This window comes from Panthera leo, chromosome B4, assembly GCF_018350215.1.
Source record: "Panthera leo isolate Ple1 chromosome B4, P.leo_Ple1_pat1.1, whole genome shotgun sequence".
Lineage (NCBI taxonomy): Eukaryota > Metazoa > Chordata > Mammalia > Carnivora > Felidae > Panthera > Panthera leo.
In genome coordinates, this window is record NC_056685.1 from 82,277,168 (window position 1) to 82,294,416 (window position 17,249).

The following is a 17,249-nucleotide window of genomic DNA, read 5'->3' on the forward strand; positions in this document are numbered from 1 at the left end:
GATGACTTCCCTGGGGAATTCTACCAGACATTTAAAGCAGAGTTAATACCTATCCTTCTCAAGCTGTTCCAAAAAATAGAAATGGAAGGAAAACTTCCAGACTCATTCTACGAAGCCAGCATTACTTTGATTCCCAAACCAGACAGAGGCCCGACAAAAAAGGAGAACTACAGGCCAATATCCCTGATGAACGTGGATGCAAAAATTCTCAACAAGACACTAGCAAATCGAATTCAACAGCATATGAAAAGAATTATTCACCATGATCAAGTGGGATTCATTCCTGGGCTGCAGGGCTAGTTCAATATTTGCAAATCAATCAATGTGATACATCACATTAACAAAAGAAAGAATAAGAACCATATGATCCTGTCAATAGATGCAGAAGAAGCATTTGACAAAATACAGCATCCTTTCTTAATAAAAACCCTCAAGAAAGTCAGGATAGAAGGAACATACTTAAACATCATAAAAGTCATATATGAAAAGCCCATAGCTAGTATCATCTTCATGGGGAAAAACTGAGAGCTTCCCCCTGAGATCAGGAACATGACAGGGATGTCCATTCTCACCACTGTTGTTTAACATAGTGTTGGAAGTCCTAGCATCAGCAATCAGACAATAAAATGAAATAAAAGGCATAAAAATTGGCAGAGAAGAAGTCAAACTTTCACTTTTCGCAGATGACATGATACTCTACATGGAAAACCCAACAGATTCTACCAAAAGTCTGCTAGCACTGATACATGAATTCAGCAAAATCGCAGGGTACAAAATCAATGTACAGAAATCGGTTGCATTTTTATACACCAATAATGAAGCAACAGAAAGAGAAATAAAGAAACCGACCCCATTTACAATTGCACCAAGAACCATAAAATACCTAGGAATAAACCTAACCAAAGATGTAAAAGATCTGTACACTGAAAACTATAGAAAGATTATGAAGGAAATTGAAGAAGACACAAAGAAATGGAAAAACATTCCGTGCTCATGGACTGGAAGCATAAATATTGTTAAAATGCCAATACTATTGGAAGCAATCTACACATTCAATTCAATCCCAATCAAAATTGTACCGGCATTCTTCTTGGGGTGCCTGGGTGGCTCAGTTGGTTGAGCGTCCAACTTCGGCTCAGGTCATGATCTCGTGGTTGACAAGTTCAGGCCCCACGTTGGGCTCTGTGCTGACATCTCGGAGCCTGGATCCTGCTTCAGATTCTGTGTCTCTTTCTCTCTGTCCCTCCCCTGCTCATGCTCTGTTTCTATCTCAAAAATAAAATAAAACATTTTAAAAAATTGCACCAGCATTCTTCTCAAAGCTAGAACAAACAATCCTAAAATTTGTATGGAACCACAAAAAACCCCAAATAGCCAAAGTAATACTAAAGAAGAAAACCAAAGTGGGAGGCATCACAAGCCCAGACTTCAGCCTCTACTACAAACCTATAATCATCAAGACAGTATGGTATTAGCACAAAAACAGACACATAGTCTAATGGAATAGAATAGAGGGTCCAGAATTGGACCCACAAATGTATGGCCAACTAATCTTTGACTAAGCAGGAAAGAATATCCAATGGAATAAAGACAGTCTCTTTAGCAAATGGTGCTGGGAGAACTGGACAGCAACATGCAGAAGAATGAAACTAGACCACTTTCTTGCACCATACACAAAAATAAACTCAAAATGGATGAAAGACCTCAATGTGAGACAGGAAACCATCAAAACCCTAGAGAAGAAAGCAGGCAACAACCACTTTGATCTCAGCCACAGCAATTTCTTACTCAACACATCTCCAAAGGCAAGGGAATTAAAAGCAAAAATGAACTATTGGGACCTCATCAAGATAAAAAACTTCTGCACTGCAAAGGAAATAATCAACAAAACTAAAAGGCAACCAACGGAATGGGAGAAGATATTTGCAAATGACATATCGGATAAAGGGCTATTATCCAAAATCTATAAAGAACTCACCAAACTCCACACCTGAAAAACAAATAATCCAGTGAAGAAATGGGCAGAAGACATGACTAGACACTTTTCCAAAGAAGACATCCAGACGGCCAACAGACAACATGAAATGATGCTCAACGTCACTCATCATCAGGGAAATACAAATCAAAGCCACACTGAGATACCACCTCACACTAGTCAGAATGGCTAAAATGAACAAATCAGGAAACTATAGATGCTGGCGAGGATGTGGAGAAAAGGGAATGCACTCTTGCACTATTGGTGGGAATGCAAACTGGTGCAGCCACTCTGGAAAAGTGTGGAGGTAACTCAAAAAATTAAAAATAGAACTACCCTATGACCCGACAATAGCACTGCTAGGAATTTACCCAAGGGATACAGGAGTGCTGATGCACAGGAGCACATGTACCCCAATGTTTATAGCAATGCTTTCAACAATAGCCAAATTATGGAAAGAGCCTAAATGTCCATCAACTGATGAATGGATAAAGAAGATGTGGTTTATATATAGAATGGAATACTACTTAGCAATGAGAAAGAATGAAATCCTGTCATTTGCAGCAACGTAGATGGAACTGGAAGGTATTATGCTAAGTGAAATAAGTCAGTCAGAGAAAGACAGATATCATATGTTTTCACTCATATGTGGGTCCTGAGAAACTTAACAGAAGACCATGGCGGAAGGGGAGGGGGGGAAAAAGTTACAAACAGAGAAGGAGGGAGGCAAACCATAAGAGACTCTTAAATACAGAGAACAAACTGAGGGTTGATGGGGGGGTGGGGGAGAGGGGAAAGTGGGTGATGGGCATTGAGGAGGGCACTTGTTGGGATGAGCACTGGGTGTTGGATGGAAGCCAATTAGACAATAAATTACATCAAAATAATAATAAATAAAGTCTCTGGTCTAGTTGTTCAATACTGGGCATATGGCCCAAGGCCCGCTGTTCTAGCTGGCTTCAGATAATATAAACAGGGATCTTGCACTGTGTGATTTGAAGAAGCACTCTTGACCTAGTTCATCACTTCAAGTAATTACATTTCCAGAAAACTAGAGGACATGGCACAAATTCTCCCATCCCTGAAGGGTCCCTAATCTTTCCTAACCTTTTCTAGTTCAGGATATATAAGGGAGGTATTGATTTACATATTAAATGCAAGATGAAACATAATTCAGTACATTGTTGTACTTAATATATAAGAAGATGGAACAAATTAAGGGTCATTAATCACAAGAAGTAAATAAATGCACATCTGTTATTTCTCAAACAGCTGGTCTTGGTTACTAACACATACAAGATGCCTGCCTCTTCCAGAGAAAGGCAGATACAACTACATATGGGTACACTGTCACGGATGTTTGCAAATACTACTCTTGAAATGTGCCTTTACTGGCCCAAAGTGCCGTAGTTAACTGGGTGTGGCAATACAGTTGCCTACCCAACAGCCATTTTCCCCTTACCCACATACAGAATCCCAGAGAATTCCTGGTGGCAGTGTGCCAGCCTTAGAGAATTAATCATGATCCTCTTTGTTGTATACTCTCTCCCAGCCTCCCCTGTAACTTGGGGTGGCTCTGTGTGACCCCAGATCTGGTCAATAAGATGTGGGGACTGGAGTGTCAACAGAAGAAAGCCTTCATTGCCTCCTTCCTTTCTGGTTGGGTCACTGTTGGAAGGATGTGATGCCTGAAGCTGCAAGAGCCTTCTTTAAGACCACGAGCTGACTAACACAAGGAGGAAAAGCTAACATGATTACAGGAATATATATTTTATAAATTAAGGTCATGTGGTACATACATACAGTGAAATATTATGTAGCCATTAAAAAAAAAAAGGAACTCTTGGGGCGTCTGAATGGCTCATTGGGTTGAGTGTCTGACTCAGGTCTTGATCTCAGGGTTGTGAGTTCAAGCCCTGCATTGGGCTCTGCACTGGTTGTGGAGCCTACTTAAAGATAAGTAAATACAGTCAGGCTCTGTGCTGACAGCTCAAAGCCTGGAACCTTGTTCAGATTCTGGGTCTCCCTCTCTCTCTGACCCTCTCCTGCTCACACTCTGTCTCTCACTCTCAAAAAATAAATTTAAAAAATAAAAAAATAATACTGAATGAGTGAATAAATGTATGAATGATTGTTTTAAAAAATTGGGTGCCTGGCTGGTTCAGTCAGTAATGCGTTCAACACTTGGTCTCACTTGAGTTCGAGTCCCACAATGGGCATAGAGCTTACTTAAAAATAAATAAATAAATAAATAAATAAATAAATAAATAAATAAATAAATATTTCCAAACTTAAAAAGAAAAAAAAGCTCGCTTTCTTCCTCTTGTGGTATAAGGATATGATACCTGTGCAACCTAGCCAGATATGGCTACAGGAGGGAACCCAAGTAAGAAGCTAACAAATGGGGGGACAGTGGCAAGAAAATTAGAAAATGGATCCTTTTGTTATGTCATTAAATTCTGGATCAAAATGAACTTTTTATTTTTGAGAGAGAGAGAGAGAGAGAGAGAGAGAGAGAGGCAGAGAGAATCCCAAGCAGCCTCCACGTTGTCAGCACAGAGCCTGATGTGGGGCTCAAACTCACAAACCATGAGATCGTGACCTGAGCTGAAGTTGGACATTTAACTAACTGAGCCACCCAGGTACCCCTGGATCAAAATGAACTTGAAACCCATCCTACCTCTTGACTTTTCAGTTACATAAGCCAATAAATCCTCTTTATTGGTTAGCTAGTTTTAGTCAGATTTTTTGCTACTTGCAATTGAAAAAGCCATAAGGCACGTTCTCCTCAGATCCAAATATCTTCACCTCCCTACCCTTTCAATCATTCACTCCATGGCGACTCAACCTAGTTCCTGTCTTCCTCTATGTCCTTTGAAATTTTCATCTCAAAAGCACTATTTTCTCCAACTACAGCTCTGAGATCTCCAACCATCTTACTTCTTCAACCTCATTGAGACTCAAGCCTGTTAGTGACTTTTTACATTCTCTCAATCTAATAGGATTTTTTTTCCTTTTTTTCTTAGTTGTTTTGTTTTGTTTTGTTTTGTTTTTTGTAAGCTCTACTATGGGGCACCTGGGTGGTTCAGGTGTTTAAGCTTCTGTTGGTTTCAGCTCAGGTCTGTTTCATGAGTTTGAGCCCCATGTTTGGCTCTGCGCTAGCTGAGTGGAGCCTGCTTGGAATTCTCTCTTCCTCTCTCTCTGCTCCTCCCCTGCTTGTGCTGTCTCTCTCAAAATAAATAAATAAACAAACTTAGAAAAACAATTTAAAAAGTAAGCTCTATGCCCAATGTGGGGCTTGAACTCACAACCCTGAGATCAAGGGCCACATGCTCTACCCACCGAGCCAGCCAAGAGGCCCTAATAGGCCACTTTTATACTCACTCCTCTATTTGGCCTGGACCACAAACCCTCTTTTACTCAGACTCTCAACTTCCTTGCCTCTGTGTTCATCCATCATCCCTACTCCACAAAACTCCAACCCATTATCATGCCAGCTGCCTCTTTGCTCTGGCTCAATCATCCAAGCAGCTGAGTACTGCTGGAAGGAGGAAGTAACTGCCTCATGAATTGGTATCGCTACAAATTCATGATCTCCTAGTACACCCACCCTCCATGCTGCTCAGCAAGTTTATGTAAGAACACAGACTAGGCACTCAGTAAATGTCAAATGAGTATTTGTGAATGGTTTCCAGGAAACTGTCTCCCACTTTTCACAGCACCTATTTCAAACCTTTACTACTGTCTCAAGCTATCTCTTCCTACTTCCTTTTTTTTTTTTTTAATGTTTATTTATTTTTGAGAGAGAGACAGAGTGCAAGCAGGGGAGGGGCAGAGAGAGGGAGACACAGAATCTGAAGCAGGCTCCAGGTTCTGAGCTGTCAGCACAGCGCCCAATGAGGGGCTCGAACCCACAAACCATGAGATCATGACCTGAGCCGAAGTCCGACGCTTAACCGACTGAGCCACCCAGGCACCCTATTCCTACTTCCTCTTCTAGCAAATTAATCATCTCATATTCTAATACGTGGCAAAAATACATGGGATCTCTCTCCATATCCCTAATCCCCAATCCATCTCCTTATCAACTTAGTAGTATCAGTGTCCATCCTTGACTCTTCCCTTTCAGTCAGATAGCCATACATTTTACAGATAGTTGAGTGCCCAGTACATGCCAGGCACTGTACTCTGCTTGGCCCTGGAAAGTGTATGTGTGTTGGTAGTGAGAGGTGACAGAGACTTAAAAGACAGAGGCAACAACCTGAGAAAAGGCAACATGACACTGAAGATCTGAAAGATAGTAGGTGTGGCTGGTACACCACTGCTGGGTTTTGTGGGCCAACTAAAGATTTAGTCTTTATCAGAATACATGGATGGATTCTAGGTAGATGACATGATCAAACGTACATTTTGAAAGATCACTCCTCTTATTAAAGCTGTACTTACCTATGTTAGTTTGTTCTCTGTCCTTCCCAGTAGCTAAAAAGATTCCAAATAGATTCCCAGGCCCTAACACAGACCTAGAGTCAGAATCTTTGGGGGCAGTCTGGAAGTCTGTCTGTTTACAAAGCTCCCAGGAGATGCTGAAGAACAGCTAAGTCTGAGATCCACTGTCTTAGAACATTAAAAAAATGAAACTTAGCATACAAATTTATTTTTCTGCTTGTATCTTGCATCTAGTCTGGGCCTATAAAAACGGGTCTTGGAAAAGACTTTATAAACTACCCATCTACCATAAAACATTCTTTTTATCCTCCTTCTTTCTATTATGGGTTACCATGAATACCACTTCCTGGTCAAAATGCCAAAGGACCGAAGATATTTTTCTTAACAAATTCTTTCCCATTTACATAGGAAATAATGTTCTCTCTTCCTAAATGATTATGCATCTTAACACATTAGCTAGTGTTTAAAGAGCTAGTTAAGCTCTATGGGGTGAACCCATAATTACAATTAAGCTCTACAGGGTGAACCACAATTATTCAAGTAACTGAAGATCTATAGTGCTGTATGATTCCTAAAGTTGTTCTATTAGGGTTTTGCTTTTTTTGTTTTGTTTTTTAGAGAGCATGAGCAGGGAAGATGGTCAGGGTTGGAGGAGAGAGAAAATCTCAAGCAGGCTCCATGCTGGGGCTCAATCCCATGACGCTGGGATCATGACCTGAGCCAAAATCAAGAGTCAGACACTCCACCCACTAAGCCACCCAGTAGCCCTGTACTATTAGGTTTTTTAATATGCATTTTTCTTTTAAAGATGTGCCCTTCCCAATTATGTTCAAACTAATCTTAGAATAAATATGCAATCCAAAAAAAAAAAAAAAAAAACCCATATTAGTCACATGCTACACGAGAAAAAACAGATTTGTCACAGAAAATCCACATACAGGCTGTATAGATCACTTATGCCGAGTTAAGATCATGTTCAGTTCAGTTTGCATTATTTATGATTAAAAGACAAGAATAGTACAAAAAATGAAGGACAGTCCTCCAATCTGTTTGCCAAGAGTCCTCATCTTTTCTCTTTGCTCTACTTCTCTATAAAGCAGACAAAAATGCCAGAAAGTCAGATGATGCCATAACTGCTTTAACTTGGCAAAATGCCAAAGAAGGCTACAGACAGACCAAGAGGAAGAGGAAAAAAAAAAAAAAAAAATCAGATAAACTACCTCCTCCAAATCAACTACCGCAGACATTTTGAAGGACACAAAAAGGCATCTGTAATACAGTTCTTCCCCAGCCTTGTAACCAAACACTTATGAGAAATGTATTTCTTCTTGCTCCATCTCTTCATGCCTACTAATGATCCTTTACGGGTGTAAAATGGGGAAATGCCAACTATTTCATATGTTGGGAAGATTAAAAGGACATTTATTTCACGAACGCTTATATGCTACTTACTCTGTACCAGGCTCTTCTATTTTACAGATATTAACACATCTAATCCTCCCAACAGCCCTATAAGGTAGGTACTACTATCCTTATTTTACAAATGGAGGAATTGAGGCACACAGATATAACTAAACTTGCTGGAGTTTATCAGCAAATACCTGGCAGAACCTGGATTCCAATCTAAGCGGAGTAGTCTTGAGCTCATTTTTCCTTAGCTCCCTCTTTGCTACAGGAGATAATTTAGCCCCTCAATTGAGCAGTAAGGGCTTGCTGGACGCCTCCGGGGATAGTTGCTAATATCCCCCCTTCATCATCATTGTGGTTTCTGTTACACAAGCCATAGAAGAGTAGTACTCTTCGGAGCAGCTTTCCCCAACCAACAAACACCACTTACTACTGCCGGTGAAGTTCATTTAGGCCTCACCCTCCCAACCTCTTAGGGGCTTTCTACTCTGATCCTCTGTCTGCACGCCCACGTAGCCCCAGCCTCCAGCACCAATGGCGCGGCCACGACCTTTACAGACTCGGGGCCTAACTGGGTTGGTTCCTTCCCAGCATGAGGGGTGGGGAGGGTGCTCTGATAATGGTGTGGGGAATGAGATGTCCAATGCTGGCAGAGGTGTCACAGAGTGAAGGGCTGGAGGGCTCAGCCCTCCAATTCCTGGCGGACCCGTGAGGTCCCGATGGGGTGCCGGATGCATACGCGTCCGCTGTATGGAGAAACTTCACCTCAGGAGAAACTGAGGCAGGAGACCAGGCTTAATTCCAAATCTTAACCTATACTTCAACTACCAGCTCATTTCAAAAAAAAAAAAAAAAAAAAGGAGGAGGAAGAGGAAGAAGAAGGTGAAAGAGAAGGAACAGAAGAAAAGAAAAACTTTGAAGGTACTGTTCCAAGACACACAGCAACTCAGTAGCCTCTGCTCTCTACCAAATCGCAAGAGTAAGAGAAGGAGACCGCACCCCTCTCTCCCGGCAATGCTTCCCATTGTGCCTTCCATCCAGCCGGCAGCGGCTTCAGCCTTCCCCCCGGTTCGGCGTTCTCCCACCGGCGGATCAAGGGAAGTATCCCAGCCCACACTAAGCGGGGAACTCACGGCTAAGCAAGGGAGATATCCTGGCAGGGGCGGGGGGGGGGGGGGCGTTGTCGCACGGTTTTAGGGTCAGGGGAGGGGTCTGTAAATTGCTCATTGCCTTTTAGGTCCGGAACAAGAAGGGCGCCAAAAGATCTTGAATCACCAACCGCTGCCACCTGCCGGAAGCCACTGCTTGGGCGTGTTTCTCCAGCTGGAGAGAGGCATATCCCGTGAGCCCGCGAGCGCATCCCGTGAGCCCGCGGGCGTTCGAGGACTACGACTCCCGGCATGCTCCGAGGCCTCTGGGGTTAACCCTTCGGGACCCGCAGCCTCCCAGCGCCCCGCCTCCGCCCTTACCTGGATCCCGCAGGGTGAGTTTTTGGCAGCTGGGGAGGGATTCTTTCCTTTCATTTAACCTTTATTGAAGGTGTGCGTGTTCGTGTGTGTGTGTGTGTGTGTGTGTGTGTGTGTGTGTGTGTGTGTGACTGTGATGTATTCTGGAAGGGTGGAATGATTCTGATTTTTCTAAAATGGGACAATGTTCAGTAATGAGATTCAGACGCATTTTTGCAAGTGGAAGACCGGGCGCCAACTCTCTGAACCCCAGGATCTACGTGGAATCACTATCTTCCTCGGAATGCTGCCTAAATCCTTTTCTTCCTTACCCCTAGAACAAAAGTAGCTAGCAACACCTCCTGTATACCTATGGCCTCTGACTTAGACCCTACTCTAGTGTCCCCAGCAAGGTTTGGAAGCTAGCCCGAGTCAGGGTTTTTATTGTCCCTTTGGTTGGGAGATGAGTACCCGTGGAGCCCATAGGACCTCCCACATCCTTTCAGATTAAAGATTTTAGAATTTAGGCCCTTTGGGTCTCAGGGCCTACCCTTCCCTTCAGGTGCACCACAGAATCCCTGTAGGTTCAGCAGGCACCCTGACTTTGTCTGACTTGCATAACCATGGGCTTGTGGAAAAAGGTATGGGTGGTGGGCGTTAAGCCAGATCCTGACCCCCACCCTCATCCTTAAGACAATCCTAGGAACAGGAGACAATGGGGGTGTCACACTCCTCTTTCTATTACTATTCTTTATCTATATTGTGCACAATTCCAGTTCTGGGCTGGGAGGGAGGGGGACAGGGACTGTAGGTATTGGGGATTAATAGACTGTGGGGTCAACTACCCCTACTCCTCATCTGTGGTAAGAGAGGCTTTTTTCCCACCTTTTACTGCTCTTGGACCCCCCCCCCCTTTTTTTAAGATTTTATTTTTAAGTAGTCTCTACACCTAATGTGGGACTCAAACTCACAACCCCCAGATCAAGAGTCACATGCTCTATGGACTGAACCAACCAGGTGCCCATCACAGACCCCACTTTAACAATTCCAGTTCATAAGGCCTCCCTCCCTGCCTCAGCCTTGAAGAGTCTAAAGCTACTAGAAAAAAGGGCTACTCTGTGCCAGGGGGTTGAGGCCTGGAATGCCTGGATCCCCTTTTTTGCTTCACCCCTGTATCAATGTCTGTCACTGGCAAGCATCCTATCCTTATCCCAGAGGTTAACTCCCCCATTCTGGGAAGTTTCTGGCTTCCGTCCCCTGCCCCCAAAGGGGCCATTGTTCTGGCCAGCATTTGGGGCTGAGTGAACAGAAAAGAGAAGACCTTGGGGCAGGAGTCCTGAACCATAGGAGTCCAGGACAGGCCAGCATATCTCTCCTCTATCTCACCCTCCCCACCGCCAACTGGCTCCCTGCCCCTGCCCCCGCCCCTTGACATCCCAGACTCCCTGGCTATTTAAACAGAGATGGGTGCCCCCATCGGCACACTGTCCTTTGGCCACCGGACATCATGCCTCCCAAGAAGGATGTTCCTATGAAGAAACCAGCAGGACCCTCTATTTCCAAGCCTGCTGCCAAACCAGCAGCAGGGGCTCCTCCAGCCAAGACCAAGGCTGAGCCAGCACCAGCACCAGCACCAGCTGTCCCTCCAGCCCCTCAGAAAACACAGGAGCCCCCCATCGATCTCTCCAAAGTGGTGGTGAGTCCCAGGAAAGTGAGGAAGGAATTTGGAAGGGGTGGTACAGGGTGGGAAACAGCCTAGGGGATTGGGGTATCTGGAAGATAGGGAGTCAGCAGCATTGGAATGATATTGGAGATTCCTCTCAGTCTCCCATTTGAAAGCATCAGGCTTATGACTCTGATGTTGTCTTTGTTGTTCTCTCCCTATAAACTATAATGTGTGTGGGTACATGCACACACACATACACACACTCTCTCTCTCTCTGACCCCCTTGCTGGAGGCAGGGATTGTGACATGGGGAACATCTGGGTTCTGAGGACAATTTCAAGGTGAAGGGAGGGAGCTGCTGCCTGTGCCTGACTGACTGTTCAATTCTAAAAGCCACAGCTCTGAACCCCAGGAGGGAAGGCTGAAAAGGACAGACTTGTTAGACAATCACAGCTGGGGGCCAGGGGTAAATTTAGCCTTTGTTCAGCCCCCAGTTATGTGAGGGATGCAGGGCTCAGGGCACTGGAGGGAGGGGAACAGGTGGCATGGGATTAACCCTGTTCCCAGGAAACCCTCCCCCCATAATTCCTCCTCTTGGGATTCTCCCAAGGTCCAGAGCTGGGAATGGGACTGAGGTGGCTGGGCTCCCAGCCTGGTCTCTTTGGGCCCCTCCCCAGAAGTGGCTGCCAGTTGGTTGGGAGGAGTGCTGGAAACAGATTGAATGAGCCCTGTCATCCCTCCTCACCTGCTCTTTTCTTCCACAGATCGAGTTTAACAAGGACCAGCTGGAGGGTGAGGAGAAGCTGGTCCCTTAAGCCCCACTGTCTAGTCCCAAGCCCATGGTCAGATCCTTTTTCTGTTCCCCTAACTCCGGTCCCAACCTTAAAACTTTCCATGCTAGTCGTCTTTGTGTCTCCTATTCTGCCCAGCTTTAGCACATAGTTTCTGAACCTACTTTCTGTGGGGGGGTGGGGGTGGGGGGTGGATGGGAACCTCTGGTCAACACTGACCCGCTCTTTATACTTCAGAGTTCAAGGAGGCCTTTGAGCTGTTTGATCGAGTGGGGGATGGCAAGATCCTGTATGGCCAGTGTGGGGACGTGATGAGGGCCCTGGGCCAGAACCCCACCAACGCCGAGGTGCTCAAGGTCCTGGGGTATCCCAAGAGTGATGGTGAGGGGGATGCCTGGAACAGTGCGAGTTTTCAATGTGGTGGTGGAACTGAGGAATGTTGGCAAGGTCGCAAAGGATGCTGGGGTGGGTCTCTGGACTTAAAAAACTGTCAAACACAAGATAGAAAAACATCCTGGATGTTGAACAGAATGAAAGCCTTCGTGGTGGGAACGGGAGCTGGGTCCAAGGTGACTCTACAGTGACCTCTCCCTCCCCTTTCTAACTTCCAGAGCTGAAGTCCCGGCGTGTGGACTTCGAAACTTTCTTGCCCATGCTCCAGGCGGTAGCCAAAAACCGGGGCCAAGGCACATATGAGGACTACCTGGAGGGCCTTCGGGTGTTTGACAAAGAGGGGAACGGCAAAGTCATGGGAGCAGAGCTCAGACATGTCCTCACTACCCTGGGTGAGGCAAGGACCAGAACTCCTGTGGGTTGGAGAGAAGGGGGTGGACCAAGAAGGTTAGCCAAATAGGCAGAGCCAGGGAAGAATAATGGTCCTGTAGGTCATGGGCAGAAGACTGGGAAGGTCAGAGGGGGCAGAATCTAAAGGGCTTCTTCCTGCAGAAGGTAAAGTGAGGGTAGATGCGGATGCCTCCCAAAGGACAGAGGAAAGGGGATGAGCTGATTTTCTGTTGTGAAAGAGATGCTTGTGCTCTGTGATCTGGTAGCCCCTTTAACTCTCTGGAATTCAGTTTCCCTCTGTCAGAGCTCATGCAGGTGAAATGGAAAGCAAGATGGAGGAACACATTCAAGGTGTTAGCATTACAAGGAGAGGATTCCTTCGGGGTTCTGTTGCTATGAACCAAGTATTCAAGGGTGGGAGAAGAGAAGCTATCATCCAGAAGAGAGTGGCCTGGTTTGGGAGGGAGGGCAGGCACTAAAATGCTGTGTCTGTGGCTCAGGAGAGAGGATGACCGAAGAGGAGGTGGAGACTGTTCTGGCAGGACATGAGGATAGCAATGGCTGCATCAACTACGAAGGTGAGGGGACAGGGGAGAGGAGGCAGAAGGCTCGCGGTATGTGGGTGGGGGGACCAAGGGCCTGGATTATCTAAAATCAGATGGATTATCCAAGGGCCTGCTTCTGAACCCCTCTTGCTTCCTCTCTGCAGCCTTCCTGAAGCACATCCTAAGCGTCTGAGCCCTCCCACTCCGACTGGGGAGGCAAGTTTCCTATCCTTCCCTCAGTCTGGGTAGAAAAGTAGGGAAGTGCGTTTTCATGTCCTGGGGCGCGAGCGCGACAGGCCTTGGCAACTTTCATCTTTTTCCACAGATGCAGTGGGGCCGGACACTGCCCCTCCCCCCCTTCCCCGGCAGGCGGAAGCACGTTCCTGCCACTGGGAGGCCACCTATTGTTTCAAAATAAAGACACAGTTCAACCCTCCTTTGGCGTCCGACTCTTGCTTTCTTCAGAGGTGGGGAGGGAAGGGAGGGTTCTCCTCTCCCCAATCCGATATCCTCTGATCTTCCTGCTGCAAGGAGGAGCAGAATCCTTGTGCCCTACCCGATCCACTTCTGCAGTTTCTTCCCCTCAGGTAGGGCTATTCTAGAGGAAGGAGAAGCAGCGGGCCCCGCCCACCTCATTACTAATGTAGCAATATTATCTGCATAAGGCCAGACCAGGATTCTTATTGGCCGGATCAGCTGAGGGTGACGTCATTGGAACGCACGAAGACTAGGGTTGGGCCGGGAGCCGGAGCCATTACTGCAGGAAAAGGTCCCGCAGAGCAGTCAAGATGGTGGGGCCCGGGGCCTGGAAGAATGAGCGGGATGTGGGGCAAGAGGCGGGAAGTCGGGGGTAGGGGCTTGCAAAGGGAACCTGAGGGCTTGGAAGGTCGGAGGTGGGGTTGGAAAGTTTGGGGGCCTGTCCTGCCGGGAAGTGAGTGAGTCCCCAGCATGGAGTTAGTGGTTCAGTTTGTGGGACTGGGATAGAAGCTTGGGGGTTTGGAGTTCAGATGCTGACCGCTCCCCTCTTCTCTGAGCAGTGTGACTTCACCGAGGATCAAACTGCAGGTAGGTATCTCTGACCCCTACTGAGGTCATGCTTAGGGATTGGGACCCCCGCCTCTAGCACCTATCCCATAACCCCACCTGTCATCTCTTCAGTACCCGCAGGGAAGTACTTCCTGGATTCCCTTCTCTTTCTGGATCCTCCATTTTCTTTTCTCACTCTTTCTTCCTCCCTCCCCTTGCACTCTAGATTCGAGCCCCAAGCCCCGGGTGAGTTTTAGGTGGTGTGGGTGTGTGAAACAACTTGGTCACCTAATGCCTGCTGTGTGTGGAGTTTGGGGAGGGTGTATTAAGTTGCCTGCGCTCCTCTGTCCCTTAATCAGCTTCTGCCTCTTTTCTCCTCCTGTGATAACTCCCCTCCCCCAGCTTGGATTTGTGAAGATTGTAAAAAGCAGTGACCTGGAATTTTGTGAAACTGGGGACGGGGAATTTGCTGAGGATACTTCATAGTTGTATCCTCCGAATGTCTCTTTCTGTACAGTAGGGGTGGGAAGTGGCAGGCTGGGATGACCCCTGTCCCAGGCTGCTGCTCCCACTTCCTTATAAGGACAGGACCCAGACAGGGCGGTGGCAAATTCCTGCCCTGAGTAGAGTTGTGAGGAGGCTGGGCAGGCTTGCTGTAGGCAGAGGGGGCGTGTAAATGGATGTTACTACTCTGCCAAGGCGGGGGAAGAAGGCTGTGTCATTATGTGGGACACCTGAGTTGGGAGACAGGGACATTAGATCCCTCTTAGCGGACTTCAGTGTACAGTGGTATAAATATCTGGTTTCCTCAGCATGATCAATGTTCACTGGGCAGAAGGGGATGTCAGGGAGGTTTTGGGTTAACCCCCACATGCCCAGTGCTGATGTGTATCTGAATCTTCAGAGTTCAAGGAAGCCTTCCAGTTGTTTGACCGAACAGGGGATGGCAAGATCCTGTACAGCCAATGCGGGGACGTAATGAGGGCCCTGGGCCAGAACCCCACCAACGCCGAGGTGCTCAAGGTCCTGGGGAATCCCAAGAGTGATGGTGAGGGTCTTCAAGAACAATTTCTCAGTGTGGTAATGGGCCTACACTTCTTCAGCTGAGAGCTTCCCTTTATCTTCGTAGGCCCAGAACTCAAGCAGGTTTGTCTCAACTAGCAAATCCCACTGATCTCTCCTGCCTTGTGTGGGAGCTGCCTGCTCACTTGTGATCCCTGTAATCTCCTCAGTTCTGAGAACCTGTGTGACTTTCCTTCCACCTTCTTTATGGCAGAGATGAATGTGAAGGTGCTGGACTTTGAACACTTCCTGCCCATGCTGCAGACTGTGGCCAAGAACAAGGACCAGGGCACCTACGAGGACTATGTCGAAGGCCTTCGGGTGTTTGACAAGGAAGGGAATGGCACCGTCATGGGTGCTGAAATCCGGCATGTCCTTGTCACACTGGGTAAGGCTCTGCCCTTGCTCTTTGAGCAGTGCCGCCTGATAACACACCTGCTACCCAGTTCCCAAAATGTTTTTCTTTCCCTTTGCAGGTGAGAAGATGACAGAGGAAGAAGTAGAGATGCTGGTGGCAGGACATGAGGACAGCAATGGTTGTATCAACTATGAAGGTGAGGGATGAATGGGGCTCTTGTGGAGAAAGCAGTTGTATAAGCAGGTCACGCCCAGTATTTGGGGCTTTCTCTGTCCCTGGGCTCCAAAAAGAACGAGGCAAGGGGCAGGGCCCAGCCCAGCCCAGGAGTGGGAGGCCACAGGGGTATGACAAGAAAGGAAGGGATAATGTGTGAAGGGTGGGGAAAGAATGGGAAGTAAAATAAAGGGAATGTCTGTTCCCCCACCACCTGACCCCTTCACCCCATGTCTGTGTCTTGTCTTCACCATTAATGTCTCTTCCTTCCTGCAGCATTTGTGAGGCATATCCTGTCGGGGTGACGGGCCCATGGGGCGGGTACGGCTCCTCCCAGCCTCCCCTTCTCTAGTTGCCCTCCCTGGTGTTTTTCTTCCCAACCTTTGCTCTCTAGCCCCTGCCCTTCCCCTACTACCATCTGACTTCCTCCTAGCATGTTTCTGCATGGAGCTGACTGGGGAGGGGAGGGGTTCCTCAAAGAGGAAGACAGCCTGGGGGTGTGGTACCTCCTTTTCTCCTAAAATGGGCTCTGAGGTTTTGCTCATAGGGCCCAGGGTGCTGGTGTCTGGGAACTCACACCAGCCTGTCTCCGTCTTGCTTCAGGGTGATCCTTTGGCCCTGGCACACAGGTGGTTGGCATAGGGGGGGTTGGTTGCCTGCCCCATTGTGCTGCTATAGCTCAATAGTCTTTTCTTTTTCCTTCTGCTGGGCAGCTTGGAGGTACCCTAACCCATACCTCTGTCTTCTCCTGCCAATGGCTGACAGTAGCTGTAGGTGTAGTTGAGAACTTTCCTGCCTCTGCTGTGTTCTTGCTGCTCGGGGAGACGGTGGGGAAGCTAACAGCTGGTGGGAGGGAAGCTGGGGGCTGAGAGAACTGGGAAGACCCAAGGTGGCCTCTACAAACCCAAGGTTGGGTTCTGTGGGCATGTTCTTATGCTACCTTTGTGGTCTTGTGGTCTGCTGGCCCCTGGTGGACCCCTCCCCCTGCCCTACTACCTGGCTCACCCCTCTCTTCTATCCACAGAGCTCGTCCGCATGGTGCTGAATGGCTGAGGATGTTCCTGGTGTGCCCAAGCCCCATACCTTCCCCTGTGTTGATACTGTGCATGTAGCTCTAAAGGCCTCCTAGGTCCTCTTGTCACAAGCACTTTTGCTAGCTTGTCTCTCTTGGATGTTATTTGCGTTCAGCATTCACCAAATAAACTTGCTCTGTGCCCCTAAGTGCGGTTCTGCTTTCCTTCCCAAGCAGGGTGGAGGGGGAGAGAGGGTCAATAGACCAGGGGTTGGGAAAGCTGGGAAAGGGCTTGAAGGATCCATCTTTGTCATTGAAGAAATGCTGGCCCCATTCATTTATGCTACAAAGGCTACCCCTTGGGGGATTAAAGAAGCCATAAATCCCTGTAGGACCAAGACTGGCAACCCTCGTTCTATCCTATCCAGCTGAGTCCTCTCCTAGCCCTCCAGCTGGCTAAACCCAGCCTTTACCCTCCCAAGCACTGAAGTCCTTTTGTGGAGGAAGCCCAGGGAGTGTC

At 47.3% G+C, this 17,249-nt stretch overlaps 2 protein-coding genes across 4 annotated transcripts; both read left to right on the forward strand.

Annotated features, from left to right (window-relative positions):
• Positions 1-9,068: 9,068 nt before the first annotated feature.
• LOC122224688 (myosin light chain 6B) lies at positions 9,069-13,675 on the forward strand. Of its 2 annotated transcripts, XM_042946853.1 has the most exons (8): positions 9,069-9,311; positions 10,735-10,969; positions 11,704-11,731; positions 11,968-12,111; positions 12,342-12,515; positions 13,014-13,091; positions 13,223-13,274; positions 13,384-13,675. In XM_042946853.1, the coding sequence occupies exons 2-7, from the start codon at positions 10,781-10,783 to the stop codon at positions 13,249-13,251; spliced, it is 642 nt and encodes a 213-aa protein (XP_042802787.1). In that variant the 5' UTR covers positions 9,069-9,311; positions 10,735-10,780; the 3' UTR covers positions 13,252-13,274; positions 13,384-13,675. The 2 variants fall into 2 exon arrangements, with proteins under 2 accessions (XP_042802787.1, XP_042802788.1); XM_042946854.1 differs by lacking the exons at positions 9,069-9,311; positions 10,735-10,969 and adding an exon at positions 11,358-11,405.
• Positions 13,676-13,757: 82 nt separating this feature from the next.
• MYL6 (myosin light chain 6) lies at positions 13,758-16,938 on the forward strand. Of its 2 annotated transcripts, XM_042946856.1 has the most exons (7): positions 13,758-13,849; positions 14,096-14,123; positions 14,989-15,132; positions 15,361-15,534; positions 15,623-15,700; positions 15,994-16,038; positions 16,742-16,938. In XM_042946856.1, exons 1-6 carry the CDS (start codon positions 13,847-13,849, stop codon positions 16,020-16,022), a joined length of 456 nt encoding a protein of 151 aa, XP_042802790.1. In that variant the 5' UTR covers positions 13,758-13,846; the 3' UTR covers positions 16,023-16,038; positions 16,742-16,938. The 2 variants fall into 2 exon arrangements, with proteins under 2 accessions (XP_042802790.1, XP_042802789.1); XM_042946855.1 differs by lacking the exon at positions 15,994-16,038.
• The last annotated feature ends 311 nt before the right edge of the window (positions 16,939-17,249 follow it).

Excerpts from the sequence above, each read along its gene's own strand:
- LOC122224688 (XM_042946853.1), top strand. The coding sequence starts at position 10,781 with ATGCCTCCCAAGAAGGATGTTCCTATGAAGAAACCAGCAGGACCCTCT. Across the intron at positions 11,732-11,967 it reads TAACAAGGACCAGCTGGAGG|AGTTCAAGGAGGCCTTTGAG; the intron begins GTGAGGAGAAGC and ends TTTATACTTCAG. Across the intron at positions 12,112-12,341 it reads GGGGTATCCCAAGAGTGATG|AGCTGAAGTCCCGGCGTGTG; the intron begins GTGAGGGGGATG and ends TCTAACTTCCAG.
- MYL6 (XM_042946856.1), top strand. Across the intron at positions 14,124-14,988 it reads CACCGAGGATCAAACTGCAG|AGTTCAAGGAAGCCTTCCAG; the intron begins GTAGGTATCTCT and ends CTGAATCTTCAG. Across the intron at positions 15,535-15,622 it reads GCATGTCCTTGTCACACTGG|GTGAGAAGATGACAGAGGAA; the intron begins GTAAGGCTCTGC and ends TTCCCTTTGCAG.